The 19,205-nt window shown below is 47.1% G+C and overlaps 1 protein-coding gene across 1 annotated transcript in view; it reads right to left on the reverse strand.

The window, feature by feature from the left end:
• Positions 1 to 19,205, reverse strand: part of RPS6KA1 (ribosomal protein S6 kinase A1) — a 93,075-nt gene that overhangs the window by 22,777 nt on the left and 51,093 nt on the right. The window contains 5 exon segments of the mRNA XM_081202746.1: positions 136 to 215; positions 865 to 945; positions 1,158 to 1,239; positions 3,506 to 3,622; positions 9,147 to 9,200. Coding sequence (XP_081058872.1) covers positions 136 to 215; positions 865 to 945; positions 1,158 to 1,239; positions 3,506 to 3,622; positions 9,147 to 9,200 — 414 coding nt within the window.

Genomic DNA, 19,205 nt, shown 5'->3' on the forward strand with positions numbered 1-19,205 from the left:
TCTAACCTAGAAGGTAAGCCACACATCCCCACACCGCTGTACAATACCTGCATTGCACAGTTTTTTAAATTCCCCAACATCTAATCAGATACAGCCAAACTGCCCATGAGCCACATGGTGCATGCATGTACTCACCTCTTTGGAAAGGCGCATGAAGAGGTCTCCTCCTCTGAGGAAGTCGAGGATGAGGTACAGCTTCCCTTCCGTTTGGAAAGCTAAGATGTGAGATACAGAACAATCAGCATCCCCAGAGCTTGCCAGCGGTTGGAGGAGAACCTAGCCAGCCAAGCCTGAGCATAGCTGTCAACTTTCAGATTTGAAAATAAGGGATCAGCAGCCTCGAAAATAAGGGATCAGCAGCCTCACCTATCCCGGGGACAGTCTATGGGATATCTAACAATCTGGGATAGCAGTGGGAAGCAGCGGGAAACGGCGCTGGAATAAGGGAATTTCCCGCAAAAAAAGGGAAGGTTGACAGCTATGAGCCTGAGCAATGTCTCAAGTGGTTAAAGGAGCCTTAGGCACGCACAAGGACAGTTCCATGTTGACTGGGGCTGATGGGAGTTGTAGTCCAAAACATCTAGAGGGCACTAGGTTGGGGAAGGCAGCTGTTCCTCTGGCCCTCCCCCAGAAACAAAGTGCCCCACATGAACCATTTAACCAGGTTTCAAACAGGGGATTGAAGTGGGCTTCTGGTCCCAAGTTAAGGGGAATTAGATAGAATCAGCGCCAACTAACAAATTGTATAATAGGTGGGGATAACAGAGATTTGGTCCAGAAAGTGGAAGAATTTCAAGGGGTGGGGAGGGAGGGAGATGGAAAGAGACAGAGAATGCCAGAAGAAAGGTGAAGTTTTGCACTCACCATAGTGGAGTTTCACGATGAATGGGTGGTTGACTTCTACTAAAATGTCTCTTTCCATTTTTGTTCTTACACGATCACGCACTGTCAACACAGAAAGCTCAATTCAGACATATCACAACTGGAAAAAAAGCGCCCAGCATCAACTCTGAAGACTGAGTCTCAACCCAAAGCTAGTTGACTGCAAGTGAGCACGATGATAATGCTGGCCAAGGATGACGTGTGCCTGAAATGTATCCCCTGCACCACAACGTCCTGGTTCATTCAGGTTCCTAGCACAAAGTGGGGCTTGTTACCTTTCAGGGTGGCTTTCTTTAGGACCTTCATGGCGTAAAGGTGGCCATTGTCCGGTGGGGTGATTTTTCTTACAAGGAAAACCTGCACAGAGAAAGGCCAGGACAGAAAGAAATATAGAGAGAGTGTCACACTCAGTAAAAATTCAGTGAAAGGAGCACCTTGAAGTTCGGAGGTGGGGAGAAGGCAACTTCTAACTGTTCCCTAGTGTTTTCAAGCCAATAAATTAAGTTGACTGCAACTGCCAATTCCAACACTGGATGGGGCTGCTCTCATCTTAAAAACAAACAAACAAACAAACAAACAAAAACAGAACCCAACAGGTCTGTCCTCGGCATTTTGCCATGCTGCACCCTTTCCGCAAAACCTCAAATTGTCTCTACCTGTCTATGCCTAGAGATAGGATAAGTTGAGCACGACAAGCCTTTCCTCAGATTCAAAGGCCTTTACACAGGAGTGGAGAACTGGGCTGGGTCCTTACCTCCTCCATCGCCTATGAGACACATTTGACAGGTGGGGCAGAGCCCCCAACCTGTCAGTCACTTGACATCAGTGATGTCAGAAGACCTGTTTGTACCCACGCTGAATAGCAGCTGATTGTTGGCGCTCGCAAACTCTGCACACAGAGCAATGCAGGTGATAGTTAGGGCTTTGGCACTTGCGCATGGAGCTATGTGCAAGCCCTGACAATCAGCTGATCAACAGAGTCTGGGTGCTTTATGGAAGCTGCAGCCAGTGCAGAATGTGTCAGCTTGCCACTGAATGTTGGTGTGGATGAGCAGCCTGAAGCAATGCCATCTCTGTGTTTGCTCCACACTTTTGGACTGTGTTATATGAATGCTGCAATGGAAGGTTAAGTACTCCATTTATAAGAACAAAATGGCCTCAGGCCTGACTGGGAACCCAGCAGCCTGTCCTGAAAGGAAGCACTGCTTCTAAGTTTGTGTGTGTAGCAGCTGAGTGGCAAGGTGCTGTGTACCTGATCAGAGGTATTACTACTTTACTTTAAAAGAAGAGGTGTGAAATGTTGAGTATTTCTGCCACCACTGGCAGCCATTCCCAACCTGGTGCTCTTTAGGTGTGTTGGACTACAACTCCAATCAGCTCCAGCTAGCATGGCCAATGACAAGGGATAATGGGAGCTGGAGTTCTACATCTGGAAGGCACTAGCTCAGAGAAGGTTACTATCCTCATCATCAAACCTTTTATTGGCATCACATACAAACATTCAAAACAAATCAATACAGAATTACCACTTCCCCAGTGGCACAAAACATTTGCTAAAAGAAAGGAGGCAGAGCCATCTATCGTCACATCTCTAGGTCTCCAGGGAGATCAGACGTCTGCAGTGTATTTAGATGGCAAAAAACCAAATAGAGATATTTAGCCAATAACTTGGTAAGCTCCTGATCATTCCCCAGTAATAGAAAATGTATGACCTCCAACTCTGGTTTCCATTTGGGAATACAGAATTGATCTAGAAATTGCTGATGGAGATCAGCGTACAGTTTACAATTAAGAACCATATGTGTAAGGGTTTCCACCAGGTGGTCGTCACATGGGCAAGTTCTCTCTCCTTCCACCCTGCCTGAGAACCTTCCCCAAAGGAGGTTTGATGGATTTGAATTAAACCTGGCCAGCAAAAATGCCAGAAGGTTACTAGATATATTACCTGGGAATAAGTCCACTGAACTGAATGCAGCTTACTTCCGGAAACGCACATACTGCTGAAGACTTTGTAGAGCAGCCTTTCCCAACCAGATGCCCTCTTACAACACTAACCACCCTTGGCAACTGGTCACACTGTATGGGTCTGGTGGGAGTTGGAGTCCAACAGCATCTGGGGTGTACCAGGTTAGAGAAGGCCATAATAAAGCATTAAATGATGGGCTCACCACAACAGTCATTTTTGTGTTGGCAAATGCAACATGCAGGTCTAATCTGGGGTCCTGTTACTCCCAGACATATTTGTTCCACTACTAGACTCTGCACTTACAGGATCTTGTCTCAGATGAAGCCAGAAATCCTAAGCTTCTAGTCCACACAGAGGCAAAAAATCTACAAATGAGTAGGCAGTGCCTACTGACCAACTGGAAAGTAGAAGCCTTGGCCAGAGCTTCCAACAAATAAAAAAGCTAGGGTGTGTACATAAATGTGCCCTTGTGTCTGCCTCAACTCTAGATTCCCTGCAAAAAGGAAAAAGGCTGCATCCAGACTATCAAAAAAAAGTTTGCACAATACTGTAGAGCACACATCCTTTTCATGCACTGGGTTGTAGTTCTCGAGAGTACGAGACACACATTTTCCTCTTCATCAGCTCAGCTAACAGACGCCAAAAAGGTGAACTCACTTTGCCAAACGAACCCTGTCCCAGGACTTTAAGAAGTTCAAACTGTGATGGATCGGCCTTCTCAGACCCCTCTTTCACAAGGTATGTGATGGTATATTCTTGGACAGAGCCTTCATTCTAAAATTAAAGAGGAAAAAGAAAAGAAAGGGGGGGGGGGAAAGGTTAGCTGGTCCCACAGACCAGAAGACCTCTTGCTTTAAAAAGAACAATAAGACAATCAGAGATTATACAATGCTCTTGAGCTTGCAGAAAACAGCCTAATTCTCTCACCAGTGTCAGAATCTCTTTACGTTTTGCTGCCACTGAATAGCACGAGAGTCAAGGGTCAGAATCCTTGCCCCTGTGGCCAGTCTGTCTGTTAACTGCTTGCTTGATTCCAAGCAGAGGTACCGTCAAGGCAGGACTTTGGGCCAAGAAACCTGCCGGATTTAGCAGAATGCACAGCAGGGCTGGTTGAAGTTAAATCAAGTAATACACATTAACCATCTTTAAAAGCACCTGCTCTCCCTTCCCAGTAAAACCATTGAGTTCAGAGTCTAAAATTACTTAACTGCCCCATTGATTCCAAGCACAAAAATATGCTTGAGCCCATCAGGCAAGCTCAAGCCACCGAGATGTTGGTGGTTGTGCACAAAACCCATCTTGGTGCATTTGTACTGAATTGCCAGCACTGAGCAAGCAGTGCAAGTGTATGAAGTGCTATGAACTCTTACAGTGTTTGTATAGGGATTTTCCTATTATAATCAAGGGACATGCCAAGGCCACATTATATTTATAATATGTAGAAGACATTAAGGTGGACAAGGTGCTGGCAGCTGCAACATGCATTCCTTTGGTGAACAGCAACACAATGGAGAATGGCGGTCTTTGAAAGGAGCTCCTATTTAGCTGCCTCCAAGTGCGGTTGGACTCCAACTCCCATGAGCCCTTGTCAGCATGGCCAATTGTCAGGGCTGATGAGAGTTGGAGTCCAACAACATCTGGAGGGCTGCGGTGCTTAGCATTTATCTCACTTCCTGCAGTTGAGGAGACCAGCTGCACATCCTTTACGCAAATGCAGGTAGCTGCAAAGTGAGATTCGACAGCACACGAGTCTGAGTCACTCACAGCCTTGAGAAATCCAGCGTTCCATAAACAATGTCAAGACACTGCGGGATCTGTCAACTCATACATTACATGGACACTGCCCCACCCCAAGCATGGCCACAGTTTACAGTGAACAGGAGCAAAGGGCCTTAGCTCCAGGAAGCAGATCTGGGCACAAGTTCAGGAGGGGCAATGTTTGGACAGCTTTACTGCTGGGGCCAAGTAAAGCTGTCCAAACATTTGGCATCAGTTAAGCAGATCACTGAGGATGGTGTGGGTGGAGAGAGAAGGGTCAGCAGCAGTTGCATGCACAGCTATCTTGTGAGATACCTAGGGATGGCTCCAGGTTGAGAGGGACCTTGCCAGGGCACTGGACCCTAGCAGCTGCCAAAAGACAGCAGCTTTGGAGAAACTGCTGGGAGAAGTCAGATTGAAGGGAAGGGGAAGAGGGAACAGGGATGCATGTGTACAGGTGTGAAAACCTCCATTCAGGCAAGGAAGAGGCATTGTCGGAGTCCAAGGATGCAATCCAGCTAGGCAAAAACACTCAAGGAGGATGCACAACATGGCTGTCAGGGTCATGGCTATGTAGGGGTTGTGGCCTGGGGAGAGACCAGAGGCCCAGATAGAGGCTTGAAAGGCCATATTTGGTCCCTGGGGCCCGAAGTTCCCCTGTCTCTGATCTAAAGAAGCCACCAGACTCTGACTTTTGCCTCAGTGTCATGCTTCTGTCTGCAGGAAAGCTTTCAAGTCAGCAGCTTGGTGGCTTGCAAACATTTGCTGTTTCCCCACAATTAACATATGCACTCTCCCTCCCTTCCCCTCCCACGATATTAAGCACTGCAGTACATTTTGCCATCTACTCCCGTCGCTTTTTGGCGGGTGGCAACGAGTGTGAATGTTTGCGCCACCAGAATTACCCACCACCCTACAGCAAACACGCATGTTTGTTGCAAAACAGAGTCAGTGTGGCTGGAACATGGAGGAAGCAGACCCCCACCCCCAAAGCCATCTGCTTAGCTACATGAGCAGTTCTGGGGAAGAAAAAAAACCCAAGGAGTCTGTCTGCCTCTTGGCAGCCTTGCCCGCCCCCCTCAACTTTCCTCTTCACTTCAGGGGGAGACTGAGGAAATGCCAATGCTTGAAACTGGCACGGTCTTGAGACGGAAATATCGAACCAGAGACAGACTTTGTATCAGAAACAAGAAGACTGAGCAAGCAAACTCAGATGTCACATTTACAGAGGGCTGTAACTATGGCATTTGCTTGGCCCATGCTCAGTGGTAGAGCACATGCATTGCATTTAAAAGACCCCAGGTTAAATCCTCAGCTTCTCAAGGCGCAGCTGGGAAACACTCCCGTCTGAAACTCTGGGGAGATTCTGGCAGTGTAGTCTATACTGAGCTAGATGGACCAATGGTCTAACTCAGTAGAGGGCTATGTTTCTATTTAATGCAGCTCTTTATGCAGAAGTATGAGGACTAGAATCTTAACTTTATTTTAAGGGGAAGGGCCATAAGCTCATGGGAAGAGAGCACACGTTCCGCAAGCAGAAGGTCTTAGGTTCAATCTCTGGCTACTCCAGGTAGAGCTGGGAATGTCCCCTGTCCTGAAACCCCTGAAAAGCCACTGCCAGTCAGTGTGGGCAATATTGAGCTAGATGGAACATAGATCTGAGTCACTTTAAGCGGCTTGCTATGTTTCGCTTACAAAAAGGAAAAATTGTGGGTGGTACACAGTATAAAAAAAGTAAAGGTATTCAGTGTAGTCCTACCCAGAATAGACTCCCACAGCCCCAGCCAGCATAGCCGCAGATGATGGGAACTGTAGTCCAGGGACATCAGGAGGGCCACAAGCTCTCCACCTCGGCTTGTTCATTATTTATATTTGCGCAGCTCAGGGTAGATGGGGAGACATTTGACTCAGTTTGTATTCAAAGGCGAATCTATTGCATCTGCACTTTCCAAAACAATACGAGAACTGAAATGCAGCTATCCTTCGAAATCCACATTTTTCCAAATTTTGCAATGCAGCTCTCCAAACGACCAAAGTCTTAACAAATGCTGTATATCTGGGGAAATTCCTTGCAAAAAATGTGTACATTAGTCAAAACTTCATATAATATGTGTTTGTTAGGAGAAAGTTGCACAGACACGATGATGAATCTTTAAAGATGAACAAACTTTTAAAAACAACAACAACAACTAACAAATTGCTGCAGAAATGTAAAGTGCTGAATTTACGACAGGAAAAAATAAGAAACCGAGAGAACCAAATTAGAGAAGCGAAATTTCCATTTGTAGCGGTAGATAGCATCTGCTTTGCAATGAGAAAAATCCCAGGTTCAATCCATGGCATCTCTGGATAAGGTTGGGAGGGATCCCTGTCTGAAATGCCATAGAGCAGGCTTCCTCAACCTTGGGTCTCCAGATGTTTTGAGACTACAGTTCCCATCATTCCTGGCCACTGCTCCTGCTAGCTAGGGATAAGGGGAGTTGTAGGCCAAAAACATCTGGAGGCCCAAGGTTGAGGAAGCCTGCCGTAGAGTCACTGCCAGTCAGTGTGGACAATACTGAGCTAGAGGGACCAGTGGTCTGACTCAGTAGAAGGCAGCTTCCTGCATCCCTCCTTTCTTCAACAGGACTCATATGTACAGTTCCCATTCCTGGCACTGACCACACCCAGACCTGCTTTTTCCCAACAAGCTGGCATTTGGACCAGCCAGATGATGAGAGTACAGCCAAAGGAGAAGAAAAAGCCATCATCCATGAAGCTGCCGCACTGCTATGGCTTACAAAAGCAAATAAGCACAGCTAGAACAGACTGTCCGCCAGGCCAAGCCAAAGTACTGACCGGGTTGCTGAGGTTGCTTGCGGGAGGCAGCGGGAGGCTGCAAGGCTCGGGGCGGCGCTTCCCGTTGATCCATAGCGTGAGGAAGGCAAGGATGCGAGGGAGCCTGGGTTCCTTAGCCACACTCATCGTCCCACTCTGGCGAGAGCGGCACATCTCTCATGACAAGGTCCCCTAAGGGAGCATGGCTGGTGGCTGCAGGCAGACCATCAGCTGGGGCGCACTCTGGGTCTCACAGGGGACCAGCCGCTGATACATGTACCCAAAGCCAAGCCAAGCGGAAGCAGGGAGGTAGGGCCGCCTTAAGAAGCAAAGCAGGTTAAAAACAGCACTTCCGGCCCTCCCTCAAACCAAAACACTTGTGGTTAGTTCACTTTAAACACCTTCGAGCTTCTTTCATGTTCCAGTTCCACTTTTTCCTGTTCAAATGGAAGCCTCTCCCCTTAATTCTTGTAGCAGGGGGCGTGGAGAGCCTTTTTTTCAGCACGAGGACCACATTCTTTCATGAACAGACTTCTGGAGGGCCACATGGTGATGGCAGGTGGGGCCAGAGGCAGAAGTAGGTGCGAAAATGGATAGGAATCCTACCTTTATCAGTAGCTACATTCTAGGCAGGCAAAGGTCAGGTTGTTTTTCTCATTCTCTGTATATGTGTATCTATATATGTGTGTGTTTATTCATATTTCTTCATTTCACAAAAATTATATGCCACTTGATTCTTAAAAAAACACTCAGGGTAGTTTACAAAAGAGTAAAGCAATGAAAATTGTCAATAAAAAGAGTAAAAAAAGCAACTTTTTATAACATTATAATAATAGTCAAAATCAGCAATCAGCTAAAACCAGTTTTTACACACCTCAACATTCAACTTGCCTGGATAGGCTTTCCTAAATGAAAAATATTTTTAGCAGGCACCTGCCTGATGTCAGTAGGCAGGAAATTCCAGAGCGTAGGTGCTGCCACAATAAAATATCAATTTCTTACAATGCGGAACAAGTTTTATGTGGCACCTGTAACATATTACATAAACACACCTTATCAAGTCATTAGCCCATAATACTGTAGTGGATATAATTTGGAGATCCACTTTCTCTCTCTTGTTTTTTTCTAAGTGCATGAAAGTGATTGTACAAATAATAAAACCCAAAATAAATTGTTCACTAAAATCTCAGTTTTGGTCCACATCAAAAAAATTTGAGGGCTAAAACCTTATTTGTAATACTGTAATTTCAAGATGCAGAACTGTAGAACAGCCCCCAGTTGCTGGTTTTTGCTACCTGCTTCATTCATGAAAATGGAAATATGAATTGTTCATAACAGGCAGCTGATGTTCAATGTAACCCTTCAGTCTGGATGTTAGCTGTAGCCCTTCAGTCTGCAAGAGACTGAAAAGTCCACCATGTTTGATTTTGGGGATTGGGTCATATTGGTGAATTCGTTGTTATGTGACTAACAATGCCGTCCTATCTTCCCCGCTTAGATAACCTATTTCCACCCTTCCAAACTTCGGTTCATGCAGAGTTAAAAGCACAAAGACAGTATGACCTCAAAAGGAAAGAATGAGAAAGACAGCTTACATTAACTCAACTCAAATCTTGTACAGAAATAATCAGCCCATCTCCCAGTATCTGCTTGTGAAGTAAGGTGAGAGCACAAATTAAGACATCTCTCCCGAACAGGTGTTCCGCAAGCATGCAGTTTTTACCTTATCTGCTGTGTTCACATTGTCTCTCTCTATCCAAGTGGTGTTCCGTTTTGCCTGCAAAACAAAATGAGAAAATAGTGTCTGAGCAAGAGGTCTATGGAACCTGAAACAACAGCAACACTTTCTAAATATGTTCATCTGAAGCATGGATATCAAATTGTGGACATAGCCAAATTGCTGCTGTCCCTCTAAAGTGTCAAAAGTATAGCACAAACAAAAGGTTGTGACTTCCATGCTCATCAACACATAGTACAATTATCTATTGAACCTTAGGTTTCAATTTTTCCTGGTAAAATTCCCAGTTCATATTGATATAGTAGCAGTAGCAACAGCAGCAGCAGCAGAAAAAGAATGGAAGAAAGAAAGTGAATCTTTCTTTGCCATTTTCTTCTTTGTGACAAAATCAGTTTGAATCATAAAAGCAGCAGGCAGTGAGCAATGCTGATATGCCACAAAAAAAGTTTTACATACATATTTGTGTTCGATGGCAGAATTTGGATACTTTTTGGTACAGTGGTACCTCTGGTTAAGAACTTAATTCGTTCCAGAGGTCCATTCTTAACCTGAAACTGTTCTTAACCTGAGGTACCACTTTAGCTAATGGGGCCTCCTGCTGCGCCGCTGCACGGTTTCTGTTCTCATCCTGAGGTAAAGTTCTTAACCTGAGATACTACTTCCAGGTTAGCAGAGTCTGTAACCTGAAGCATCTGTAACCTAAAGTGTTTGTAACCCGAGGTACCACTGTACTGGGTAAGGGCCAACAGGTTTATATACTCTTTACAGAACAGTGGCAGACAAGTCATGGAGTAATTTCATAGTGACCAAGGTAAGTTTCTTTACATAATGTTTTGTCCTTTAGCTAATATTATTTGAACTCCATTTAACAATAAATTATTCGTCTGTTAGCTGGCATGATTAACTCTACAAAAATAATCAACAAGAATGCCACAGGTAGCTTAAATGCCTTCTTTTCATTGTGTTTTTAAAAGATGTGACCAATGTAACAGTTTTGCAAGCTCAAGAATTCATTTGGAACTTGGATGGGTAATTTTTTCTGACCAACACAACACGCTCAACCAGCATAAGTTCCATTGTCCTAATCTCACCCAATTTTGTTCCTGACGTACAATTTCTTGTCAGTTCACCAAATGAGAAAGCAAACTATCAATACAATAAAAGGTCATTAATCCATTCTCTGTTTTCTTTGAGAGGTCTTTAACTTGAACTTTAGAAAAACTTTGGAAAAAATTATCAGCCAAGTAAAACAGCTACAATCATGAAACAAGTGTAAAAACAAATCCAAAACAGTTTCATATATGAGACAATCAAAAACAATTCCAGCTATAAAAACAGTAGCAACATTTCAGCACAATTTCACTTTTAAAAAACAGTTAAAATAGTTCCAATGCAAATTCAGACTCGGATAACGACCTCCACTTAAAAGGCTAGTTGGAAGAGGAAGGACTTCAGTAGATGCTGAAAAGATGAGAGAAAGATAGTGCCTGCCTCATATTCAAGGTAAGGGAATTCCAAAGTGTTGGTGCCCACCACGTGAAAGTCCTGATTCCTGAGTCTTTATGTCCTGAGATCTTGTACTAGCACAGGCTGAAACTCAAGTAGGAATCCTCTCTCAAAACTTCCTATTTTCATTCCTGCAGCATGCATCCACAACAGAAGTTAATTGTAAGCACTCTTGATGTGCTCGGTAATAAAGCACCTGTTTTGCATGATGACGGTCCTGGGTGCAATCCCGTAAGCTTTTTGGTTTAGAGAAAAGGCAAGAAAGAGGTGATTTGATAGAAGTTCATAAAATTATGCATGGCATGGAGAAAGTGGACATCGAAAAGTTATGAAGGAGGGAGAACAACATGAGGACCTGTGGGCATCCAATGAAGCTGAATGTTGGAAGATTTAGAACAAATAACCTGACCTTTAAGGCTGGTGGGACAGAAGGCAACCAGCCCGACAGTAGCTGGAGGAGCCAGAACCAATGACAAGCAGAGCCTCATTAATAATAATAATAATAAATTTTATTTATACCCCGCCCTCACCAGCCAAGACCGGGCTCAGGGCGGCTAACACCCGGTATAAAACAATTGATTAAAATACAACTTAAAAACAAGATTAAAATACAACATTAAAATGCAGCCTCATTTCAGTAGAAACTCAAATCAAAAACTTTTGGGGGGTGAAAACGTCAAATCTTCACCAAGGCCAACTATCCAGACTGGTCCTACGTGGGCCAGAAAAAAAGCCAAGGAAGTCCCCAAATAGGAGTTCCATCACAGAAGGAGAAAGGAAAAAGGATAGAGGGGGAGGGGATCAAGTTGATTCCAAGCCAAAGGCCAGGCGGAACAACTCTGTCTTACATTCATTCATTCTAGTTTTGCCCCTATGTATTGCCCCTATGTATAGTTTTGCCCCTATATACAAGGGCAAACACTAAGACTAAGGATGAGGAAGCAGAGCACCCCCCAAACTGGATGCATGTAAGAAGGCAAGCAGGTGAGGACTGACATGGGCAGACTTAGGTTGGCGGGGCACTGCTGCCAATGGAGTAAGGATGTGACTCTTTCATCTTCCTGACTCATTTTAACAAATGGCAGGGCCAGCCCAGACAGCAACAGATCCAGTGCCAGTCAATAAGGTTCATGGCTGAAAAGGGACTTGAACTCCTCACCTCCCTCGTCTCAACCCAACCACTCCACCAGACTGGCCCTGTGTAACTCCAAAGTACCATGTGCACTGATGGCATAATAAACAAATTTAAAAAAATAATGATGATGAGTGGAGTAATTATTATAACGCTGCATATAGGTAAAAGGCCTCTCTGCCTGTTGGCATTTAAAGGACACTTGTCTTTCAGCTGCATCGTGCGAGGAACGGGGGGGGGGGGACGGGGACGTGCAACCAATTTCATTTTTATTTTGTAAATTACCGTATTTTTCTCTCTATAGGACGCACTTTTCCCCCTTCAAAAATGAAGGGGAAATGTGTGTGCGTCCTATGGAGCGAAGATGCCATAGCCCCGCGACCCTCTCCCGACTGGAGAGGTGACACGCGGCTATGGCAGGAACCTCTACAGCCCCGTGTCACCTCTCCAGCCGGGAGAGCACGCGCACGGGGCTAAAGCAGCCCCCCACGACCCTCTCCCGGCTGGAGAGGTGACGCGCGGCTATGGCAGGAGCCTCTATAGCCGCGCGTCACCTCCCCAGCCGGAAGAGCGCGAGCGGGGAGTGTCTGCAAGCCTCGCGCACCCGGCAGGAGGTCCCACCGGGTGCGCGAGGCTTGGGGCGGCAGCCTGTCGCCCGAAGCACGGGGAGCCCTCGGGAGGGCTCCCCCTGCTTCGGGCGAGTGTCTGCAAGCCTCGCGCACCCGGCAGGAGGTCCCACCGGGTGCGCGAGGCTTGGGGCGGCAGCGGACTGCTTGCCCGCACCTAGAAGCTTGGGGCGCGCTGAGCTCAGCACGCCCCAAGCTCCTGGTGTAGCGCAGCGATCCGCTAGCCCTGGGAGAGCCCCGCGGCTCTCCCAAGACTAGCGGACTGCTTGCGCGCACCTAGAAGCTTGGGGCGCGCTGAGCTCAGCACGCCCCAAGCTCCTGGTGTAGCGCAGCGATCCGCTAGCCCTGGGAGAGCCCCGCGGCTCTCCCAAGACTAGCGGACTGCTTGCCCGCACCTAGAAGCTTGGGGCGCGCTGAGCTCAGCGCGCCCCAAGCTTCTAGGTGCGGGCAAGCAGTCCGCTGCTGCCCCAAGCCTCGCGCACCCGGTGGGACCTCCTGCCGGGTGCGCGAGGCTTAGGGCGGCAGCGGAGTGCTTGCGCGCACCTAGAAGCTTGGGGCGCGCTGCTTCTAGGTGCGGGCAAGCAGTCCGCTGCCGCCCCAAGCCTCGCGCACCCGGTGGGACCTCCTGCCGGGTGCGCGAGGCTTGGGGCGGCAGCGGAGTGCTTGCGCGCACCTAGAAGCTTGGGGCGCGCTGCTTCTAGGTGCGGGCAAGCAGTCCGCTGCCGCCCCAAGCCTCGCGCACCCGGTGGGACCTCCTGCCGGGTGCGCGAGGCTTGGGGCGGCAGCGGACTGCTTGCGCGCACCTAGAAGCTTGGGGCGCGCTGCTTCTAGGTGCGCGCAAGCAGTCCGCTGCCGCCCCAAGCCTCGCGCACCCGGTGGGACCTCCTGCCGGGTGCGCGAGGCTTGGGGCGGCAGCGGACTGCTTGCGCGCACCTAGAAGCTTGGGGCGCGCTGCTTCTAGGTGCGGGCAAGCAGTCTGCTGCCGCCCCAAGCCTCGCGCACCCGGTGGGACCTCCTGCCGGGTGCGCGAGGCTTGGGGCGGCAGCGGACTGCTTGCGCGCACCTAGAAGCTTGGGGCGCGCTGAGCTCAGCACGCCCCAAGCTCCTGGTATAGCGCAGCGATCCGCTAGCCCTGGGAGAGCCCCGCGGCTCTCCCAGGGCTAGCGGACTGCTTGCCGGCACGCAGAAGCTTGGGGCGCGCTGACCTCAGCCTGCCCCAAGCTTCTGGATTAGCGCAGGGGTCCGCTAGCCCTGGGAGAGGCGCCCGGCTCTCCCACGCTAGCGGAGACCTTGCCGGCACGCAGAAGCTTGGGGCGCGCTGAGCTCCGCACGCCCCAAGCTCCTGGTGTAGCGCAGCGCACCTGGGGGGGAAATAAAATTTTTTCCCTTTATTTCCCCCCCAAAAATCTAGGTGCGTCTTATGGGCCGGTGCGTCTTATGGTGCGAAAAATACGGTACTTCATCTCCTAGATGCTCTGCCTCCACAACTGCTTAAGTGCAAAGAGGAACACATCTGAAGGGCATGTCTCTTGAAAAAGTTTGGATGTAACGACCCCACGCCCAAGCTGATTTAAATGTGCAGAGATGAGGATAAGCTCTTTAACACACTTTAAAAACAAACACAAAAACACAGCAGAGGAAATGAACCAAAGAAGTGCTCAAACCGCAAGCCTCCTGCAAGCAGGACTCTCTACGTGAACTGTAAAGAGTCCCTTGCAAAAGCTGTTCTTACTTCCACTTATCTCAATCTGCAGCAAAGTCTCTACAGCTGGCAGGAAGAAGAGGGAACCATTTCCGGAACAACTGGGTTTCTCTGAGCCCAGGCCGAAAAGAGAAGCCGCAAACTTGTAACCGGGAAGTATCTGACCATTTATAATCTGAAGAAGAAAGGGCAAACACTAATCCAGTGCTGATGCTGCTATCCTCACGCAGCGTGGAGCCCATCCAAGAAGGGTGTCAGTGGTGAGGTGCACAAACCGCCTCTTGCAGGTTTAAGGGGGTTCCTTGCTGAAAATTCATTGCTCAACAGCTCCCCGCACCCCGCGCTCCAATTCCTAAGACTAGCATAATAATGTGGTGCTGGCTGAGGAGATCAAGGTCCCAATTCCCACTCAGTCATGAAGGCTCTCTGGTCATCGCACCAGGAGCCACTTGCTATCTTCTTCACAGGGTTGTTGTGATGAGAGAGCCCAAATAACGAGTTCCTCTGTTGTAACCACAATAGCCCTTGATCTAAAGCTTTGCCTCTGTTAGGAAAACCTGGGTGTAGTTTGAATCCAAAGGGATTCTAGTGAAAAAAAGGGATAAACAACAGCAACCACAAGGCCAAAGACAGGCCTTAGCCAAGTAGTTGCTGGATGCTACCAACCAAGGCTAGATCCAATGATAATCCACACATGCATTGTCTGACAAATAATGCAAACTGTGCAGCACTACAAATCCTGCTAACTCCCCCCTCCCCACAGGCAGAATTCTCCCTCCTCACAACCAACAGGCAAATATTTTGACAAGCACCAAGGCTGAAGCAGAAGGAGCCAGCAACAACCTCACACACCCAGGGAACAGGCTGTTGCAGTCTTTGGCAACCAGGTGTCCCCGGATGATCTGGATAACTCCCATAAGACCCAACTCTAGCTAGGGGTGATGGGAGTTGCATATGGAGGGCAGCAGGTTGGACAATGCTGGTTAACTGATTTGCTGTGCTTCCTCTGGTAGGCAAAGCCCTGCTCTCAAGAAGCTTTCAGGAGATACGTATCCTGCACATCCCCCTTCCTTTAAGATAAGAAAAGGTGTGGGTGTGTGCGCATACAGTCAGGGGAAGCACCCTTCTTTTCTTGCCATTTCACCCGCTTCCGTATCTTGCAGGTGGCTTTGGAAACAGGATGTTCATTTGTATTCCAAGATAAAGAGGAACTAGCTTCTTCACAGCTTATTTAGATGGTTTAGGTTTGGGGTTTATTTTTTTGTTAAGGTGGAAGGAACAGCATGGGCAAAATTCCCTGGCAACTCATTTATGAAATACTTGCTAGGCTTATCGGAAACGGGAGCCAAATTGACACACAGAGGTAAATGCAGTTCAGTGGTGCAGCAGAGGCCTGGGGGGGGGGGAGTCAATCCCTGGATAGTCGCTGCCAATCAGTGCAGACAGTACTGAGCTAGAGGCGACAATGACAGCTTCTGATTGATGTTCCTCCTTCCATTGATCCCTCTAAAAGGAAAAAGTGTACCCTGCATAAATCAAGAAAGATACGCTTTATTGTTTCTTGTGCAGTATTTTGTGCATCCATACCACTAAACACCTACATTTTAGTGCAATTCACTTTCAGGAAGGAACAGGAATTGGCCTCGGTTTAGTGTACTCCAATCAGTAGACCCTTCTCCTCCCCCCTTGGGCTGTGACAAGTGCATGGGGCACCTACCTAGCAGTCCCCTGGTGTCAATAGCTGATCTGTGGTGTGGAGATGGAGAGGTAAAAGATCTGGTCTGCCAGGCCAAAAATTTTTCCCACCCTTAACTTATCCCCTCCATCTTCATGGTGGCACCTGATACATGGCACTTTACCCTGCAGAAGGACAGCTCTAAGCAGGCAAAGCCAGGTGCCATTTTAAAGTGCCAAGGCAGGAGAGCACCAGGTTGGGAAAGGCTAACCTAGAGTTAAATACAACTAAATCAAACTCAGAGTAGATCCACTGGAATAAATAGTCCAGAGCCTATTGATTTCAATAGATCTATTCTTGAGTATGATTTAGCTCAATATCACCCAGTGTAATTACCACTAGGCCAAATACAGCCTACTTAAAATCCTTTTAAGATGATTTTGTTCTGCCATTCAGAACAGTGTCCTCAATCAAGGCAACTAATGATCATTTCATTAGATTAAAACAATGTTTAAGACAGCACTATTAAAGCAGATACTTAAGGCAGGTAGCAAGACTGATCTAAAAGCCATGAAAAGCCCACAGCCCCAGCCAAAAAGAAATGCTTTTATTCAGTGCTGAGGAGAAATTAAATTTGGTGCCAGGCAACTGGGAAGGGAAGTTTCCAAAAGTCAAGGTGCCACCACAAGAAGCATCCCAGGCAGCTGACCCTTGAGTCTGGCTACTAGACCAGCTGACACCTATAAATACCCACTTCTTCTCTCTCATTCACTCACACAAAGGTATTCCTAATAATAACAATGATAATAATAAATGGAATAAACCTGGCTGAATGGCAGAGCACTGCATTCAGATGGGACACGTTCAATCCTGGCTGCAAAAAATATCTCATCATTTTTAAAATTAAAATTGTCCCTGAAAGCAGCCTGCAACCATTAAAATACCCACTATAAACAAACTTCCGTATTACAAAAAACTAAAACAGTTTCACAACTCCAACAACAATATTCCAAACCCCATCCGGTGGCTGGGACAACAGCAGCAGCAAAAAGTACTTAGCGATGGCCAGTGAATTTGTTTGAAAATCCTGAAGTACAGGCAAAGGTGCAAGACTTCTCCCTGCCAGAGACCCTGGACACACACTGTCACTAAGAGGAGACAACATGTAGCTAGATGGACAAAACAATGTCAGCTGGTATAAGGCAACGTTCCCCATCCCTTCAGTTTAGAGGGCCTCCCTAAAATTCTGGACTTTCCAAAACTTAGCAACAAATTCTACAACAATCTAGCAACAATCTACACTTAAAAGTTGCCCACAGGCCCTCAGTTCTCATCACACATCCCTGGTAATCTCTCAGGCCTTCTGCCCCCTGCTCCAAGCAGACAAACCAGCAGGGGGCCAGCTGTGTTGTAAACAGCCCAGCCCAGCCAAAACAACCACAAGGGATCATAGCACTTGCCTTGGTGTGGAAGAGAAGCCTCATCATCTCTGTAGCTCTAGGAAGTTGTTTTCCCATCGCCTGCTAGCCACCTTCTCCTGAGCATGGACGCCAGGAGGGTTGCTCTGGGCAGCAGCGCTATGTCATCTGGGCATATTTTGGAACTTTCCGCCTAGAGGAAACTATGTAATTTCCCCACAGATAAACCACAGAGTGCTTCTAGCATGCAGCCCAGCTGATGAATCAGAAAGGTACTAAAAGGGCAAATGACCTCGGGTGTGATCCCTAATGTGCTTCGTAGATAGGAATAAGGCAGAAATGTGAATCTACCTAATTTGCACATTTCCAAACAATATATGTGAACCAAAGCACAGTTTTAAAATATTGGCCTATAAAATTAACACTTCTCTGCATTCAAAAAGTGCATATGCTAGGGTAAATTGTGCATACAGAATTCATATATTATTGAGAATTGCACAGAAGGATGCACGATATAAGGGGAAATTGCAATGCAAAAAATGTGTATATTTGGCAAACTTGCACACAAAGATGTATCCATTAAGAGATGTTTGAACTGACTTGCTGATGAATCTTCATGAGGACTTTTTTTTAAAAAAATCGCAAATTGATGTGGAAACGTGGAGAGCTGATGACTCCCACACAGTTCCCCTATATCGACCACCAAATCGTAAGGTGTGTGTATGAAAGAATGAATGAATCATTTGCAGAAAGTTACTGCCATTCTGAAGCAGCCTTCTTCGCAATAACATTATGATCAGAGAAAGGTACAGATGACATGCTTCACACAGAGGAAGGCAACATGGTGCGGTTGTTGCTGCACAACTACTCCTACTTTCTCTGACCATCGCCCAGGCTGGCTGGAGCTGATGGGAGTCAAAGTTTAACAATGTCTGGAGTGTCACAGGTTCCCCATCCCTGCCTTACATAGAAATGGAATGGTTACATATACATATAGAGATGGGAGCAAACAAGGGGTGCAGAGAACTTTCTAGAGAAAGTTAAGATTTGATCATCATCTGGAGAATCACCCTGAAGCTGGACTTCAAACTATGCAGGGGATCTCAAATGTGCTCCAAGGAACTCTTCTGTTCTGCACAAGCTTAGCAAGGGCTCCTTAAACGAGAAGTTAACAGCAGACACGCTTCTGCGAAAAGGACACCTCACCCACCATGACTGAACTTCCTCCACAATATAAAGGCACTGAGGTGCTGGGTGTATTCTAGAGAACACCGAGTTCATCCATAGTGATTGCAAGGTATCTCATGCATGCATCTGCTTCGTGTGAAGATCTCAGGTTCAATACCTAGTACCTTCTGTTAGAAGGATCAGTAAGCAGGTGGTGGGAAATGCTTTTCTTTGCCCGATAACTTGGAAAGCCACTGTCAGTCAGGGTTGAACCATAGTGGGCTAGATGAATAAGTAAGTCTGATCTGGTGCAAGGCAGTTATTAGCATCCCTTGAAAAGGCCTGTATGGGGCCACATGGGACTTAATATGCACTCTAAGCCCAAGAATCCTTTATAAGCATGAACAGAAGTTCATCACGGTGAAGAGGATTCCTTCAAAGTACGGACTTTGAAACCACTACAGTACAGTAGTGGATAGAGCCTTGGAATCTCCACCTCACATTCAGCTGTGATGCTCACCTTGGCCCAACCACGGGTCGCTCACTTTCTTCCAGCCTAAGCTACCTCACAAGCTTGTTGTGAAGGTTACACTCAGGACAAATGCTTACCTGACTGAGCTTCTAGAAGGAAGGGTGGGATCTAAGTGCAGTATGCCCATCATGAATTTGAAAGCAGTTGGAGTGAACCCATGGCCCTCCAGATGTGCTTAACTAAAGATCCCATCATCCCTGACCACTGGCCATGCTGGCTGTGACATGGAGCCCAGCAAATCCCTGCCCCTAATGGGGAATCTCATACCCTCCAACATTTCTCCAAT

Source organism: Podarcis bocagei (assembly GCF_964188305.1).
Source record: "Podarcis bocagei genome assembly, chromosome: 7".
Lineage (NCBI taxonomy): Eukaryota > Metazoa > Chordata > Lepidosauria > Squamata > Lacertidae > Podarcis > Podarcis bocagei.